At 34.2% G+C, this 17869-nt stretch overlaps 1 protein-coding gene across 2 annotated transcripts; it reads left to right on the top strand.

Moving 5' to 3' along the window:
- The first annotated feature begins 273 nt into the window (after positions 1 to 273).
- On the top strand, positions 274 to 17861 carry LOC129793510 (putative inorganic phosphate cotransporter). 2 transcript variants are annotated; one of them, XM_055833605.1, is made up of 8 exons: positions 274 to 1517; positions 10031 to 10167; positions 11468 to 11786; positions 13786 to 14000; positions 14074 to 14235; positions 14322 to 14579; positions 17186 to 17305; positions 17466 to 17861. In XM_055833605.1, exons 1-8 carry the CDS (start codon positions 1487 to 1489, stop codon positions 17646 to 17648), a joined length of 1425 nt encoding a protein of 474 aa, XP_055689580.1. In that variant the 5' UTR covers positions 274 to 1486; the 3' UTR covers positions 17649 to 17861. The 2 variants fall into 2 exon arrangements, with proteins under 2 accessions (XP_055689580.1, XP_055689581.1); XM_055833606.1 differs by lacking the exon at positions 274 to 1517 and adding an exon at positions 8586 to 9071.
- Positions 17862 to 17869: the final 8 nt, after the last annotated feature.

Raw genomic sequence — 17869 nt, 5'->3', positions numbered from 1 at the left:
AAGCCCCCTAAAGTGGAAAATAACAAAAAGCCCTCAATTGAGCGATGCATAACAAGGAAACATTGACGCGATGAATTTGAAGAGGGTGGATGAATTTACTAGCAAATCATTTAATGTTTACAGTAAAGTGTTATCGCGCTTAAATGTTCTTCACCTACTTTTATTTGTCCGTTGAAAGATTACAAAAGTGTCCGAGTTTATCATCCGTGCTTGATGTACATGGAAATATGTGCGCGATGTGAACTCCTCGAGCCTCCTGATGGTCATCCGATTGCCTTTATTTGTCGTGGAAAGAAACTGTTGGAATTTTCTTCTCTTTTTTTTTCCTCTTGTGTGTAAAAGCCAATTAGATTTTCCAACAAGCTGCGAGCCACTTGAACCTCCTCATGGTCGTGCGTTTAGAAATGAAAAGAAAAATAGCACACAGAGATGGGGCTTTTTCTGTGTTGTTGTGGAGAGAATCTGCAGTTTGATTGGTAATAGAAAAAAATTGATATTACGTGGTGTGGGATAGAGCTAACAGGTGTGTGAGAAAAAAAACAGCAGCAGAGATATCCAACAATTGAGCACTAAGGAGCGGAACGCGTATAAAAGTTGTGATTGAACTTCTCATTGAGTGCAGAATCAATTTAGCAAGTGCTTTGATCGGATTGTCCACTAAACAATTTCATTCTCTCTATAGCCACCACATTGGGCCCGTTGTGATCATTTTGCTTATAGCTGTGTTCCCGCGTGCTACCTGTGTCACGTGCGCGAAGTTTCCTTTTTTGTGCGAATATTTCGGTGCCTTGAACCTCGTGGAAAAAAATAAAAATATTTACTCTGTGCTGTGAATTTTGAGTGCAAGAAACGCGAGAAACATGCAAATTGGCCGTGTAAACATTTCCTCCTAAAGTGGGTGCAAATTGTTGAGCTAAAAAGTTCCAAAGTGCAGTGGAGACGCCGGGTTGTTCCTTGAAAAGATTTATTTTCCTTTCTCACCCCTTCTGTGCCCAAAAATTCTCACCAATTGTGCTCCTTCTACATTCGCCTTAAACTTGAGAATTTTCCGAGTTTTCTCACACTTTGAACAATTCTTCGCGGGAGAGAGAAAAAAAAGTTTTATTGCGGAAATAAGTGACGGATGAAACGGAAGGAAGAAACGATAGCACATCATTCGGGGAACATATTGAGCTGTTTTGTGGAGTATTAATCTGGGCAAATTTTGTGTGGTGAAGTGCCTGTGAAAGAGTGTTTATTGCCCCCACACATTGAATGTTCTTTTTGGCGCCAAATGGAACGGAATATGTGGTAAAATTTGTCCAATATCACTTGATATAGTGACACAATCTGGATGCGATAGCAACAAAAAAGCAGAAGACACGGCAATCTCCATCGCCATAAACGCCCATCATTTTGCCCACTAAAACTCTATCGCAGGGATTACGCAGAGCTTTTGGCTTTGACTTTGGGGCTCTTTCACACGAACATAAATCAACCCACCGCAATGGATGAGAAGAAACAACCGTCGCCACCGGGTAAGTGGATAGATATAGGTTGTAAAAATGATGTGAAGAAAAAATAAAAGACTTCTGCCATTGAATCTCAAGTGGAGAGATTTGCTTTTAGCCACACAACCCTCTCATCTACGCTCTGTGCCATTGACCCATTTCATTTTACGAAAAAAAAAAAACATTTCGCGCCAATACATGACAATGAAAAAGCACCTTAATCTCTACCAAGGTCCACTCCCCCGTAAAAGGTGTTTAGATTAAATTTATTCTACGTCATGAAGAAGAAAGCTCTTAGCGCGAGCAAAATGATCTCCATAAATTTATTTTGGGCTACACATTCATACTAAACTGGGGATCGTTGGAAGGTTGTAAATTGTTGGAGAAAAACATCAAGATAAGATGTGAATAAATTACGTTTTGCATGTTTTCATTGTTATTAGGAATTCCGTAGACAATAAAAAAAAAAAGTTGCGGAAATCTCGGATTAAGATGTGCAGCAATTAAATCCAGAAGCGTCATTGCTCTATAAATAAAACTGACTAAAGTTCAGAGAAAGAAGTACTAAAAACTTTAACATTTTATTAGGAATTTAATTGAATTTCAAGGGGTGTATTATCTGCCGAATATTTTGACTGTTTTTGGCAAATCATCCGAATATTTTCATTTATTATTATTATTTATTTAATCCACTTAGGTACATTTTTTTTCATTATTTTCATTTAGATAACATCCCCTTGTTGAAATAGGGAATTGTAAGGAATTTCTGAATATTTAAATTACTTTTAGTAAGAATAAATAAGGAGAATTAATTCGAGTTTAATTAATTCTAATTATTAAACAATTTTACTTTGTTTAATCTTAAATTTTTTAATGAGAGAGCTTTTTATAGTTTCTTAAATAATTTTAAACTTTTTCAATTCCGAATGACGTTTTTCTATTACCGTAAGTTCTTCTTTAAGTCTCAACGTAAAAACAAATAAATAGATTTACGTTCTTTCCTATTTCTCTGCTGCTTATTTCGTCATTTCAAGCAATGTAATTAGAGAGAAAAGAGTTTGTTCTTTGTTAATTTGTAGTTTAAAAATTAGTTTGGCAGGCCTCCTTGACAGTTTGCTCTATTTGTGACACACTCAGGAGCTTTTTTCATTTACTCATTTTATCTACTTATTCACTTCTGTGCTTCCAACTAATGCCGTTGGTTTGCACGACCATGGCTGTTGCTATATTTGTTTTGATTAATTGCACGCATTGATAACGCAAACAATGCCTGAAAATGCATTTGTAAACAAATAGTTTTAATGCGATGAGCTGTCAGGCCTTTTATGTTGTTGAGAGGGAAAAAGCTCCGCTTCTGTGGAACCGCTAACGCGTGCTTACAGTTAAAATGCACGCAGCGGTGTCCGCCTCATGGTCAACCGGGTTTACTCAAAGCGCATCTTTTGAGCCATTTTCTCAGCATTTCGAGTGGATCTTTCTTAATGAAATTGCGATGGAAAATTAATTTGGAAATTTAATTTAATTCGAATTAATAACAATATATTTCATTTTCTTTCCTTGCATTCTTTTTCTTTGGATAAATTGCTATTAATTAGGATTTAATTGCACAAAGAAATTGAAGAGAAATATTGAGTTAGAGAAAAATAAATGATTAGCATTCAATGGGGCGGTTAAAAGAGCGAAAGATTCTCGCAATGATTTTTTGAATAAATTCTTCGCTTTAAATTTTGTCTAAATTCTGGCTGTATTAATGAGAATACAAAAATCTTTCCAATTAAATCTTTTTCTTCATTTTAATTGCTCAAATTCTGCTTTCTTGCGTGCTTTTGACCATGAAAAATTTTCTTGTGAAAAATCTTCTCATCTTGAAACATTTTCTTCCACATAATCTATGACTTTCCGCACCAGACAACAAGATGATAAATTTGATAAAATTTTATGAGTTTTGGTTGGAGTTAGTGCGACCGGCAGGAGATTTATTGTGCCCACCACACAGCTCTGAGAGGCTCATACGGAGAATGCAATGATAATCGCTTATTGTGTCATTTTATTTGTTTTTTCCCGCTTAAATATCCCACCACTTCAGGGCCAATTGAGTGGATTTCAATAGCGCATATTATGTAGTTTTTCCAGCATTTCCTCGCCGCATAGCAATAAAAGCCAATTTAAGAGCTTTTTTTCGTGCATTCCCCGCATTAAGCAAATTGATTTCTGTGGTGAATCGAAAAAGAACGACAAATGGACCAATTTTTATTATACAACTTTGCACCAAAGCATAATTTTCAGCTCACACCAAGGGCCATCGGAATGCTCTTCAATGCTGATTGATATGCCACGCGGTGATCTATTGTGAAGAACATGCTTAATCGACATGAACGAATTTTGCACCAAAAAAATGAATGAAAGTCATGCGCGGGAAATTTGAAGAGGCGGCTAAAGATTTTTTTTAGGATATTGTAAAATAATTTCTTTTGAGGGAAAATTCTGGATATTACATCATTTTATAAAAAGAAAATTATTATTCTTTACACGGAAGTGTATTGAAAATATTTTTTTGCAATAATTTGATTGAAAATCGATTCGTAAAAGGAAGTTATATTCATTTTAGAGCTTACTTGGCAACCTTCGTAGATTACTGGATTAACATAATTTTGCAAAGAAGAAAGGAAAGGAAAATCATACCAAAAACTTTAGAAAAAATCTATTGCTTAGAAAAATTGTAAAAGCCACGCCCTCATTGCAACAAACTTTGTTTCAATTATTGGTATTTTATCTTGAAATTATCCTTAAATGCTTAAACGCATATGCTTGATACAAAAAGATCAGTTGGATATTAGAATTTAAAAAAAAAAGAAAATAAACCACGCCCCCATTGTATTTAATGGTTCAGAACAGGCTGAAATGCTCCTTGCGAAGACGTCATTCAAAATGCTCCACCGTATCATCTGAGCCAACACTCTCCCTGTATTGAGCATATGCGTTTAAGCATTTAAAAGATAATTTCAATATAAAAGACCATTGTTCGCGGAATTTCCTGAATTATACACGATAAATTACACTTTATTACGGAGCAAGCACGTTTGCATCCGTACACCTTGCCTTCTAAATCCAAACTGTTATTTTGGCCGCCAAATCATTCTTTTTTCCCCACGTTCTCTATTTTCACCACTTGAATTCACCACTTGAGTGCGCGCTTAATTCAAATATTATTTTATTTCATAAGTTTTCCGAACACCATTAATTGAAGTAGAACATATGATTAACGTAAATTAAATTACGATAAGGGCGTGACTTTTAAATTTTTGCCCAAGTCTTTTTGACAATTTCTTGAGTCTCGTCTTAGGCTCTTGTCCTTTTTCAATTTTTTTTCCATTATTTACTTTAGAATGATACAATGAAACCCAACATGAATATCCTCCTTTATTTCTTCTTTAATAATTTAATTAAATGATTTAAGATTAAATCACCCTCCGAAAATATTCCAGCACCGTCTCTTGGCAAAATTTAAATAAAATCAGTGCAGACTTCGCCGAAATTTCCCACGGACATACTCCTTCATGAAATATTCACGTAAACTGCGTAAGATGAAAAAAATCCGCTCTTTTACAATTCAAATGCGCGCGCCGTGTGTTTGTTTCTCTTCCCTCCAGGTTTATTGGCACAATGTATGAGTAATACGTCTCGTATTGCCATTGTTTGAGGTCAAAGTGAAGCTGACTATAAAAATGGGGAGCATGATTGATAAATATGGTAATTTATTTTGCGAATTTCAATGAATTATGCAGGAAAACTAGTTTTTTCTCGGTTTCACATATACTTCTTCCCAGTTTCGCTGCACCTTTTGGGGCGCGCGCGTTTGGCGCCAAATTTGCACTTAACCGGAATGAATTTGCAAATTTTTATGGGCACACATTTAGTTTAAAAAAAAAAGTTTTAAATAAATGTGCGCATCTGTTGAAAATCGCCCGCGGCCGCTGATCGCCAGAGTGCCCGTTATTGGGGCCCCCCTTTTTGGAGAATACAATTTTATTTTGTTTTATTCTCCTTACAATGTAAAAAATAAATAAATAAATGAAATGGAAGAATTTATGAAGGAGAAGGAAGCAAAATTAATTTGCAAAATGGTGACTTTCCTTGACTCACGTTCTCTCTATAAATGTATTTTGTTTATTTTACAATGAAAAAGAAGAAGAGAATTTAAATCAATGAGGAAATTGGGAAATGGAAAAATAACAATTTTTTATTGTTCCAACGGAATGGAGGAAAAGCAATTTGTGGAGTTCGTAGAATAAATGAGAAAATTCGCTTTTTTTGGGTGATTTCAATATTATTTGGGGCTCTGCTGGATGATTATTGAAATGTTGCAAAATTACTCTCTGTTTACTCTTCCTCGAGATAATTTTCTTTGCACGTGTAGAATATTCTATAAATGAAAGAAATGTAGATTTTTTATAGCTTTAATGGTCTATAGTTGATTGACTAAGAACAAAAATTCGCTGTGAAAAAAAAAAGAAATTTTCATTTATTCATAAAAATTTTAAATAATTTTCAACTGAAGATATTCTTAAACAAATTGGAAAATTTCGTCTCTAAGATTTATTAATTTTTTACCCCTTTCCTCACAATAAAATAAAAATGTCCAATTTCCCTTAACTTATGTTATCATCACGATTCAGTTTCGGAATGACAAACATTTTTAAATAATTAAATTTAATTTTCCATTAATTTTTTGAAATATTCTAGGAGATAAATTTTATGAGAAATTAAAATTCTTCTTCCACATATTTGTTCTGTAGTCTGTTAGGGATTTTAAAAGAATTTTAAATCATATTCAGCTTAAAAATTTGCAAATTAATTTGAATTTGATTCTTTCCGGAATATCTTAAAAAAATTAAATTAACTAAAAGAAATAATTTTATAACTAAAATCTTTAAGAAAATCCCAAAAATATTTTTGTTGAAGAAAAATTTAATAAAAAAAATCAATCAAATACAATACAACTCTACCTATAAAACTTTCCTGGCGAGTTTGTAAATAAAATTCACTTCTTGAGCATATTTTTGAAAGGTGAAAAAATATGAAGACTTACTCATTCAAAAGCTTCAATAAATGGGCCTCATAAATTAACATTTCTCGGAACCTTCGCTCTCTAAAATTATTTCTTCACTTTTTCTTTAACGTTCTCTCGCAATTTTTAAGGAAATCTCTTTTTTTTTCTCCGGAGAAAAAAAAGTCATTCCTACGTGAAACCTTAATTTGGTGTGAGAATCATCGTTGAAGTCTTTTGCCCACCTGAAGAGGTGTTTCTGTACCACCAAAACAGGAAAAACGAACTTGAATTTATTTAACAGGTTTCATCATAGACAAATAGGAGTACCTTCGAATATTTTTTTTTCTTAACTAATATTGGTTGAAAAAATTCTCACCGTAATACCTTCTTATCTACCATTTCCCACCTATATGCCCACCAGAAACGAAAAATACCATCGAATATTTCATTTTCCTTAATGTTAAAAAAAAAACCATCAAACAAAGCAATTTCTCAACCTGTCCCAAACATTCATCAAAATCTTTCTTAATCAAAACAATTTTTATTCAGGCGCCACCGCGGAATGATTTTATTTGTTTCAAGTTTAGTCACCTTCAGCGGTTTTTATACAAAAATACGTTTTTTTTACGTTCAAAAAATTTAACAAATTTTCAGTCCGGCTAATTATGCATGGCTTTCACTGTGCTCTGGGCGATGAGGCAGTAAAAATTTTCCACTGTCGATATTTTTAGTAAATTTATTTAAATTGGCGCGCGCTACGTCGCTTTTGATATGCTAATGCACCAATTTGCACGCATCATAAAAAACATATATTGGTAATGACATATTTTTAATTGATTCGCAAACAAAACGCCTGCAATTACCCATTTTTTATTAAATTTAATTTGTTACACACTGAGGGATGAATGTCACTGGATTAATTTTTTTATTGTTCTAAAGTTCAGGATAATTTATTGGACCTTCAGTTGTTGTTTTTTTAGTTAAAGTACCGATTAAGGTGTGTTTGTAAAGATAAAAAACGACAGCTATTGTAAATGAATGAAAAATTGTCTGAAGGAAGTTTCTGAATGATTAAAGTCGACGAGGGGCTTCTAAGTAATGTTTCTTACAACAGAATAAAAAAATTTATTTCAGACAAATTTTCCTTGCAGTTATTGATAAAAAAAATGTATTTTTTTAAATATCTTTTGAAATTCTTCTTTACAAAAAATTCTTTTTTTTTATTGAAATCAAACATAAAATGGTAAAGAAGAGAAATTTTTATAATTTCTTAAAAAAATAATATGAAGAATATTTGATTCTAACGTCTTCATTTTGGATTAACTTTCGCTTTTTGCTATTTCAAACTGTAAGATTTAAATACTTAGACTGCAGACATATTAATATTTATTACTTTTCTTTAAATAAAAAACAATTCTTTTACAAAAATTTCAACAAATTCCATTAAAAATCTTTCCATGGTAAACTTGTGAATCCCACCCATTGAAAGACATCTCAGCCTTACTTGGATTTTTCTTATTTATTCTCTTCTTTTCGTTAATCTTTCTCAAACACTTGAAAATAAATTCTTTAACCCTTTTCTAGCTGAAAAGTCTCTGCAGAGACGTTGAGTTCATTCGTTTTTTTCTGGGTTGAGAAAATTGGGCTAAAAATAGCGATAAGAAAATGCGAATTTTTCCACAAAAGAGAAGCAAAGAAAAAAAAGAATGATTCTAGGAAATTCTTTAAGCGATTTCGCGAAGAAAAGAAAAGTTCCTTTGAGTCATGCCGGGTAGAAGATTGAATTCGGGGTCATCGGACGAGGGTAGAGAGGAGAGATAATCTCGATGCAATCTGTGCGGTGAGGCTCACGTGAGAGATTGCAATGCAAATTTGTCCCAGCACCCACACCGAATATGGAAAGAAAATTGATGCTGGTACGGCGAGTGGAGAAGAGGGGGAGGGAAGGTGTGTGTGTGGAGAAGAAGAAGAAAAAAAAGTAATTGTGCGACCTGCAAAATGATATTTTCAAGTGCATTCTTCACACTCTCAGAGCCCGGTGTGAGTTTGCATTTGGGTGTCGTGAGCTGAAGATGGTGTCAACCCTCAGTGGGCTGTAGTTGTGCTTTTTGGAGTGTCTCAAAAAAACATTTAAAAATAAAGAAAAAAAATTAGTGCCATGCTCCAGATCACAAAGCCACAGTATATTTGCAAGAGGATCAGCAGCATATGAGCAGTGATAGACCGGTGACGTCTCCGCTGGATGAATTTATTACTCAACAAATATTATTTTGCCACACTCGCCAAGAGATTTGGATTAAGACGGAGACGCGACTCTAAATCTCGATTTAGTTAATTTGCAGTCGCGACGAGCGTTGCTTGTGCCTTCGCAGAGCTCCTCCGGGTTTTGTGGAAAAAATTATTCTTCGCTTTCGGAAAAAATAAATAAAATTTGTGCCTTTTGTGTTGAGAGAAAAACAGAACAGACTAGAAAAACCACGAAAAGTGTGCAAAAAGAAACAGAAAAATGGTGAAAAATAGAAGATTTGAGAGTGAGTGCTTAACAAATTGTTATAAGAAAAGAAAAAAAAATGAAACAGAGAAAATCCAGCCAAGCATTAAAAGAATAATTCTTAAGAAAATTAATAAGAATCTTAGAAGTTTGATGGATCAACGATGCTCACTCGCAATTTCACAATTCACCCACCTCACACAAAAAAAATCATTTAACATCCCTCAAAGAGTTCCTTCTTCACCCAATTGAAATGGTTTGCTCATTCATTGTTCTTTTGCTTGAGAGATTCAAATTTAACGATAAAAAAAGCATAGAAAAGCAAAAATTTTCCAATAAACTGTGCAACAAAATTTGAGGTAAGAAATGTGATCTGCAGCGGAAAATTGAGTTTCAATTCAAAATTTTTCACGTGGAAAATTTATTTTATGGTTTAGCAGAGAAGAAAGAATATAATCCCAGGGAAGGAAGAATTTAGTTATGCAGTTCAAAGGAGCTAAAGAAGCTCACTGCAATGGAATTACATTAAAAAATTGATAAAGTTCTTGGGATTTATTATTCAGAAGATTCAATATTTTATGAAAATTCCATTCTCTGTAAGCTCCGTGAGCTCATTCTGTGTTGAAAGTTTAAATTAGAAGCTTTTTTTTGTAGTTATAAAGAATGATTTTTTATCATTCTTCTTGTTGATTTTAGTGGGATTTTCTGTTTAAATAAACTTTGTCGTTAAAATAGGAGAATTTAACACTTTTAGAACAAAATTCACCAGAAAGTTCTAACAGTTCTTGTTAAAAAAAAATTTGCATTTTTAAAAAGAATTATTTAAACGCTTTAAGGTGTTCAAATTAACAGTCACGGATTAAAGAAAGATAAATAAAATTTTATTTAATTTCAACCCACTGCAATACATTTTAATTTGAAAATTCTGTTGCACAGTGTAAAATTGCTCTGAATTTCCATGTAATTTTCATTGATTGCTTTTTTCTTTCTTTCCAACAGGTGGGCTCTTTGGTGTTCGGCACCTGCAGACCTTCCTCCTCTTCCTCTGCCTAACAATCGCCTACGCCATGCGCGTCAACCTGTCCGTGGCAATTGTTGCGATGGTGGACAGAAATTCAACTAATCCCGACTTTGAGGTGAGTCAGACATGTGGAGTTTTGTGTGTTGTGGAAAAATTCACCGCAAATTAGCATCGGCACGTGAAATGCGAGAGATAATCAAGCCGAAATGTTTAATTAACTTGACGCGATTGCTAACAAGAGTGCTGATGTAGAAACCATTCGGGAGCTAACAAGATAATCCAACAAATTGTTGCTGCAACGCTCTTCTGGAGTGACTCAAGAGGTTCTTCTCTCTTTGGAGGGCTTTTCGTAGTGATGAGATAAATTTTTTTGAGTGAACCAATTGAACAAATCATTAATTTTTATGCTGATTATGCGACGATCATGGATTTTATCAGTGGGCTAGATCAGGAAAAGAAACAACAACGGAAGTCTGCTCAAACGACTTCTTGTAGTTCTCTCAATTGGAATTCAATAAATAAATATTAACAATTTGAAAAATGATTAGACAAAGGTTAGAGCCATTTGCAGAGTGCTTTGTATGCAGGAAATTAATAAATTCGGCTGATAATTATTTTCAGACGTATTTGACTATTTTTAGTAGACTCAGGTGGAGTTTTGTTTAAAGAAAATATTTGTTTTTATCACCTAACTAATGATAATTATTTGTATAGTTTATTTTAATGCTAATTGTTTAAGTCGTCACAATGACGCCTTAAGAAAAACCACTAGATGGCGTGCTATGAAATTTATTTTAGAATTTTAAATAGCTTGTTTCGCAATTTATTAATTCATAAAGACATAAAAAAATTATTGGAACATTTTTATTTGTTCTTTAATCATTTTAAACCTTATTCATTAAATTTGCAAAATTTTTGCCCTAAAGGACGTTGAAAAAAACTACACTAGATGGCGCAAGTTTTTCAATTTGAATCAGTCATGAAATTTTGAATTTTCTTCATATATAAAAATCGTTTAAAGTTATTAAAATAAATTCAAAATTTACCACAATTAATACTCAAAACTAAGAATTATTTAAAAAAAAATCTATGCCCTCTGAAACGTTCAACAAATCCCACTAGATGGCGTTATTTGAAGCCTTACTTATAACTGCTACTCCGCGTTAATTTATCCCCAAAGATTTATGAATGAAATCCTATAAAATAAAAATGTCTCTTTTCGCCTTAAGCTTATGGAAATAAAAAAAAAGTTATTAAACTTTCTGAGAGATAATTTCCCTCAAGCCTCGAAGTCTCTCTGTATGCAATTAAGGACATTAAACTCGCATCTTGTGGGGAAGATAAATGTACAAAATGTAGTACGGTTGAATGTATAACTCACCTGTCCCTTTCCAAATTGCATTCTGTCCTTGCAGGAGTACGATTGGGATGAGAAGACACAGTCTGTGATTCTCAGCAGTTTCTTCTGGGGTTACATTGTCACGCAAGTTCCAGCTGGGAAGCTTGCCCAAACTTATGGAGCAAAGCTCATGTTAATCTTCGCCATGGCCATTTGTTCCGCCCTAAATATTCTTACACCTTTCGGGGCATCGTACGGTGGGTGGAAGCTCGTGGTTGCATCGAGGGTACTTCAGGGACTCTGTCAGGGCTTCATCTTCCCATCCACCCACACTCTCCTCTCCAAATGGGCCCCAGTCTCCGAGAGAGGAAAACTCAGCACATACTGCTACTCAGGTGAGTTTTGTGCAAGACTATGCGGAAAATCCCTCCCTCATACACCCACGTGTGCGCCGGAGATTATCCCTCAATTTGTTTAAGCTCTATTTAATATCGCATCACACTCTGTTATTAATTTAAATTAAAATTTAAAATGCAATTTAACTTTATATTCCCACGCGAAATTGCCAACCTCGTGGAATTCTGCGTGCAATTGTGCAGAATTTATGGGGATAAGAGAAAAAAACAGGTAAACGCGACACTTTATCGCTTTATTATCTCGATGTTTATACAAAAGCTCTATGTCTACGTCAAAAAAGTTCTGCATACATAGTCCCCCCGAAAAAAAAATGGACGGACAGCATTCGCGACGGCAAAACTTTATCAGTTTTACCTTTAAAGCAAAAAAAAATCCACGAGACAGTAACACGTCCACATTGACCTTATTTATAGCGCCCGTAAAATATTTTTGTAGATAATCTGTTCCAAAAATTTCTCTCCTTATCAGCGGACTTCCCTTCACATTGCCCAAACAGAAGCACCCGCACACCTGAAGGCCAGTTTAAACTGGATTACATAATTTGCTTTTATTGCTAGGCTTCTGCTAATGCTCCTAAGTCTCGAGGGGGTTTTGTTTTAATTCCTTTTGCTTATTAGGGGGCTTACTTGAGGCTTTTGGGAAAGCTTCTATTGGTTTATGATTTAAAAGGGGCGGTTAATTAAAAATAAATAGCGTTAATGGAAGAGAAAAACATTGAATTTTAAATACTGTGACACTCTCGAATTTTTAACGGATTTAGTTTAACAAAAAATAAGGTTTTACCTTTTTAACCTTTTCTTAATAGGGTGAATTCGATTGATCTAATTAGTCGATTCTAATCAATATTAAATTGAGTCGTTGTCAAAATAAAATAATTATGTATCTTCCTTAAGTTTCATTATTTAAATTTTTTTTTTAAAGTTTTTAAAAGATTTTAAAGTTTTCTTTAGCCAATATTAAAAAAATCTTCAATTGAGTGCAAATTTTATTATTTTTGCAGAAAAAGATTTTTTGAAATAGGAATTAAAAGAGAAAATGAAAAACTCTCGGAACCTTTTCAAGCTAAAGAAAAATTATTCTCGTTCAAGTTTTCGTTGTAAGATAAATTAAAAGAAACTCTTTGGAAAAGTCTCCAGAATAAGGAATTAATAATATTAATTTTTAAGCTTCCAATTATTAAGCAAAAGACATTAAAAAATAATAATTTTCCTAGCGTTTTCCAGGAAAATAATCAAATTTTTCACAAACATTTTAGCTTCTATCACACAGACTTTAAAAATTTATTGGTTTGAATTATTTCTATTCAATGGAAACTTTCTTCGAATATTGTGCATTAAGTCCTCTTAAAAATAGTTCAAGAACAAATATTTTTATATTCTTAAATTCTTAATAAGAGAGAAATGGACGTCTGGGTTTCTTTTCGAACTGAAATAAAACCTAAATATTGAAATTCAACCGTTTTCTGGTGTCAATCTTAATTCATTTATCCCTAATTCAAAATTCAAATCAAGATCTTGAATTTTTAACTCCAGTCCAGACTACGACCAATATTTATACAAATCGCCCTCAAATGTCCAAAAGAAAAATCCTCACACACACCATATTGATTAAAGATTAAAAAAAGAAACTTTCCCCAACATAAGAAGCTTTTGGGAGGAGCTTTAAAGCAATCTTGCAGTGAAATGCGTCTCGAGCTCGCACAAAGGACAATATAAATACTTTTAGAGATATACTCTGTGTGTGAAGCTCTCCTGAAGCGCCAGTATGTCTCAAAATACGTGACCACAGGCGTCCCTTAATCTCTACTCCTGTAAAGTAACATTGCGACGGAAAGTCCTTTTAATCCTCCAACGATGTCGCTTCTTATGAATGTGACCCGAATGTACTCAGAGAGCAGTGAATGCAATATTGCGGGTGTTAATGTGCCTCGCCTGGAGGTGAAAGTTCAGCAATAAAGCTCTTCTATATGTCTCGTAGGTTCACAGTTCGGTACGGTGATTATGCTCTCGGCCAGTGGCTTCCTTGCCTCATCCTTCCTCGGTTGGCCCAGTGTTTTCTACGTCTCTGGCTTTGCTGGGGTCTTCTGGTCCATCTTGTGGTACTTCTTTGGTGGCAATTCACCAGCTGAATTCAAGAGTATATCCCCCGAAGAAAAGGAATTCATTGAAAAATCCCTCGGAGTACCGGAAAAGGTGAGATGATTCCTTGCGAAGCTTTCACACTGAAAGAATTTATTTAAATCTCCTATTAAAATGCTAATTTTAGGAGGGAAAGAAGAGCACATCAACGCCATGGCTTTCAATTTTCACCTCCCTGCCCTTCTTGTCACTCATGTTGGTGCATTGTGGGCACAATTGGGGCTTCTGGACACTCCTCACGAAGATCCCCACGTACATGAAGAATGTCCTCGATATGGACATCAAGCAGGTATATGGAATTTAATGTGATTGACATCATTTTCACGTCAATACTTAAGGTTTTTTTTTCTCTCTCCTTGTTTAATTTGCATTTAGAATGCTCTCCTGTCAGCCCTGCCCTACTTGGCCATGTGCCTCATGAGCTACGTCTTCAGCTATCTCGCCGACATCCTGTCGCGTCGTGAAGTAATCCCACTCCACGTCAGTCGAAAGCTCTTCAATAGCATCGGACATCTTATCCCAATGCTGGCTCTCATTGCTCTGGGCTACGTGACAAAGGATAGCGTAGACATGGCTGTGGGACTCCTCACAATTGCGGTGGGAATTAATTCAGCAACCTACCTTGGATTCCAGGTGAGTTCTTAAACTTTCATCCCTCCTCCTCCGCTGCAGTGCAATTTCCCACCAAAAACCACATCATAAACCACCTCCAAGCTCCCCTAAAAACCGAACAATTCACAAGCTTCTGTGGGTGAGTGAGCAATTAAGCTCACCCACAGAAGCTTTTCGGTCATAGCGCCCCCCGTAAATTTGATCTGGATGTTAAGTGCTCTCTCCCATGTGGAGAACCAAGTACTTGAGTGCCCTTGGCCCCAAACTCACCCGTGAGAGGGGAGATTGGATAAAAATTACCTTGAAGTAATTATTTGTATTAACATTGAGGGGCGAGCGAGATAATGGGGGAGCGATGCCGAAGTACCAGAAATTGCATTAAAATTGCGCATTTATCGGTGAAATAATTAAACTTCGATAATAAATGTGTTGCGAAGGGCAATGTTAGCAGCTGATTGAGCTTTCGCGAGATCATTGTGAATGAGTTTTGTGATAATGAAATACAAAGCACAGGGTTGGTGGGAAAATAAATGTATAGTTGTTAATGTTTTTCATTTAATTTAATTTCTTTAATTTTCTCATTAAATTTTTGTAAATCATTTTTACGTTTCAATTATTTTTTAATCATCTCTGCAATTTCTTTTGAGTTTTCTTTTGAGTTTTCTTTAATTTTCTTTTCAATTTTATTGAAACTAATTCACTATTTCTTTATTTATTTTTTACTTTCTTAAATTATTTTTTATTTATAATTTTCTTCAATCCTTTTGATTTAATTTTCAATTTATATTTGAGTTTTATCTAAAATTTATTTTCAATTTTCTTTTTGAATTTCTTCAATTTTTCTTCTTTTACAATTCGTCATTTATAAGATTTTTGGTATTCTGAGAAAAATCTTATAAGATTTTGACATTTTATTTCTTTCTTTAATCGAGTTTTTGAAGGAAAATTACTTTTCCATGGCTCGTTCATGATCTTTCTGATTGTCAAACAAATTCTTGATTTTTCTTTTATAGAACGACAATAGAGCGATTTTAAAGCATCAACTGTCAAAATCTTACAAAATTTTTTAAGTTATAAGAAAAGAAAAGAAAAGATTTTTATCAAAATCTACCTCAATATTATAATTAGAATTAAACTTTCAAAATAAATTTAATTAATTCTAAATAATTTCTCAGCAATAAAGATTAAACTAAAGAATTTCTGAATCATTAATAAAAAAAAAATCATCAAAACTCTTTAAGAAGTCAGCAAAGAATAAATCCTTAAGAAGCCCTTGAATGTTACCTAAAATTCTGATTCAAAATCAGAAGTTTAGCCATTGAAAATGAAAATTCCAACGAAAAGGAGGTGCTAAAAATAATATTTTATCACCCCTTTTTGAGCGTAAAAAGTAAGAATCTTATGCGAAGGAAGTTTATCCCACGTGCTCCCGGGGAAACCCACGTGGGTAACTTTTGTAAAATCTCACACAATTGTACATAATATATTTTTATGCTCAACTCTACGTGATGTGATGTCTAAACACGCCTCTCTCGCGATCATCGGCGCTGAGCGATGCCGCCAAGACAGGTCCTCATAAATATGCAAATGATCTGTGATGGGTGATTTGCATGAATTTTTCTCATGCAAATCGACAAAACGCAATAAATTCGAAATATTTAAATTCACCTGCGTGAGTCATCGCGATTTAGAAGTAACGACCGCTTTTTTATTTGGCGCCTTTTTTTAGTATTTGTTTACAAAATGCTCCGTTCCCACGCCTCCGAGTCGGAATTCCCGTCGCACACAGACCGGTCGCCTCGTTAATTTGAATATCCAAGAATAAAAATTTTCGTGCGAAGGCATAAAGCGCGCGCCAACAAGTGTTTGTTGGTGCTAATTATTTCGCAAAAGGATTTAATTATGCGTTGTGACCTTTTGTGGCATTTCGCCACCACAACCTCTAAATGAACTATCCAACCATGCTAAAATGGATGACGAACTCTCCTCAGTCGAGCAGAGTGATTCAGATCTCGGCAAAATTTATTGCAAAAGACATTAAAAAAAAAGATCTTCTTCTGAGATGCCAATTTGTGATTTTTAGGGTAATGGCCAAATGTGGCGCATTTTATTGAATAGACAAAAGCAAAGAAGAAGATGATAAAAAAAGAACTTAATCTTGACCTTGTCTGGGAAGTCTCGGTGGTGGAGAAGTTCCCAAAAGACGAGTGAGGGAGATAGCGATCGATATTAAGGTACTTGATTGAAGGTGCTTCAGGTTATTCGCACGTGTGTGTGTTGAAAATTGATTAATCACATCAAACACTTCTTTTTTCTGGCTGCTCCCTATCTCTAAATCAAATCGTGATTGATCTACAATAAATTAAAAGCCTAAATTATTCTTTTTTTTTGGAAGTTAATTCACAGACAGATGCCTACATGAAATGGTTGATCAGAGATTATTTCCTGTAATTTTTTTTCTTCTAATTTTAGGAGAAGAAAAAATTAATTAGAAACAAGTTTTAAGAATTCTTCAAAGGGCAAATAATTAAGAGAATAAAAGTTTAAAACGAATTTTAAAATTCTGAATCTTCGTAGATCGTTTGAAAAATATTAATTAAAAAAAAAATACTTTCCACTTCCTTCAGGTCAACCACATTGATTTGGCGCCAAATCACGCTGGAGTTCTCATGGGTATCACAAATGGAGCTGCTAATGTTATGTCTATCATTGCTCCCCTTGTTGTGGGCTTCGTTGTCCAAGACTCGGTGAGTATAGAGGCGAAGAATTCTCTTTAAAAGATTTCTTATTTAACCCTTTATTCGTCAAATTTAAGAAGAATTTAAGAAACCTTAAAATCAAAGAAATTGAAAATTTTGCAGAGAAAGAACTCTCTCGTTAATTCCTCTGTTGTCCTTTTTAATGCAGACTGATCCATATCAGTGGAGGCTCGTCTTCTTCATCTCTGCAGCCATTTACTTAATCGGCAACACACTCTTTGTCATCTTTGGCCGAACAGAGGTTCAATCGTGGAACAATCCCGAACCGAAGATTGTCTCAACCGTCTCAACCAAAGAGAAGGAGATCGAGGAAGGAAGATGCCCAAAGTGATTTTGCATTTAAACTTTACTTCTTTTTTTTTCCTTTTACATATATAAATTATTTTCCTTGTCAAATTTTTCCTGCTGCCTAGTGTTTTAAGGATTTATATTGTAATTTTTTTTTAGGATATTACATAATAATTTGTTGTTAACAATCCTACCAATTTGCTAAGTGAAAATGAAAAGAAATTAAGTAAAAATACGTTCCACTAAAAATTAAAAAGTTTTAAC

The sequence above is a fragment of the Lutzomyia longipalpis genome, chromosome 3 (genome assembly GCF_024334085.1).
Source record: "Lutzomyia longipalpis isolate SR_M1_2022 chromosome 3, ASM2433408v1".
Taxonomy (NCBI): domain Eukaryota; kingdom Metazoa; phylum Arthropoda; class Insecta; order Diptera; family Psychodidae; genus Lutzomyia; species Lutzomyia longipalpis.
The sequence above is the reverse complement of the archived record's forward strand: the minus strand, read 5'-3'. Positions and strand labels throughout refer to the sequence as shown.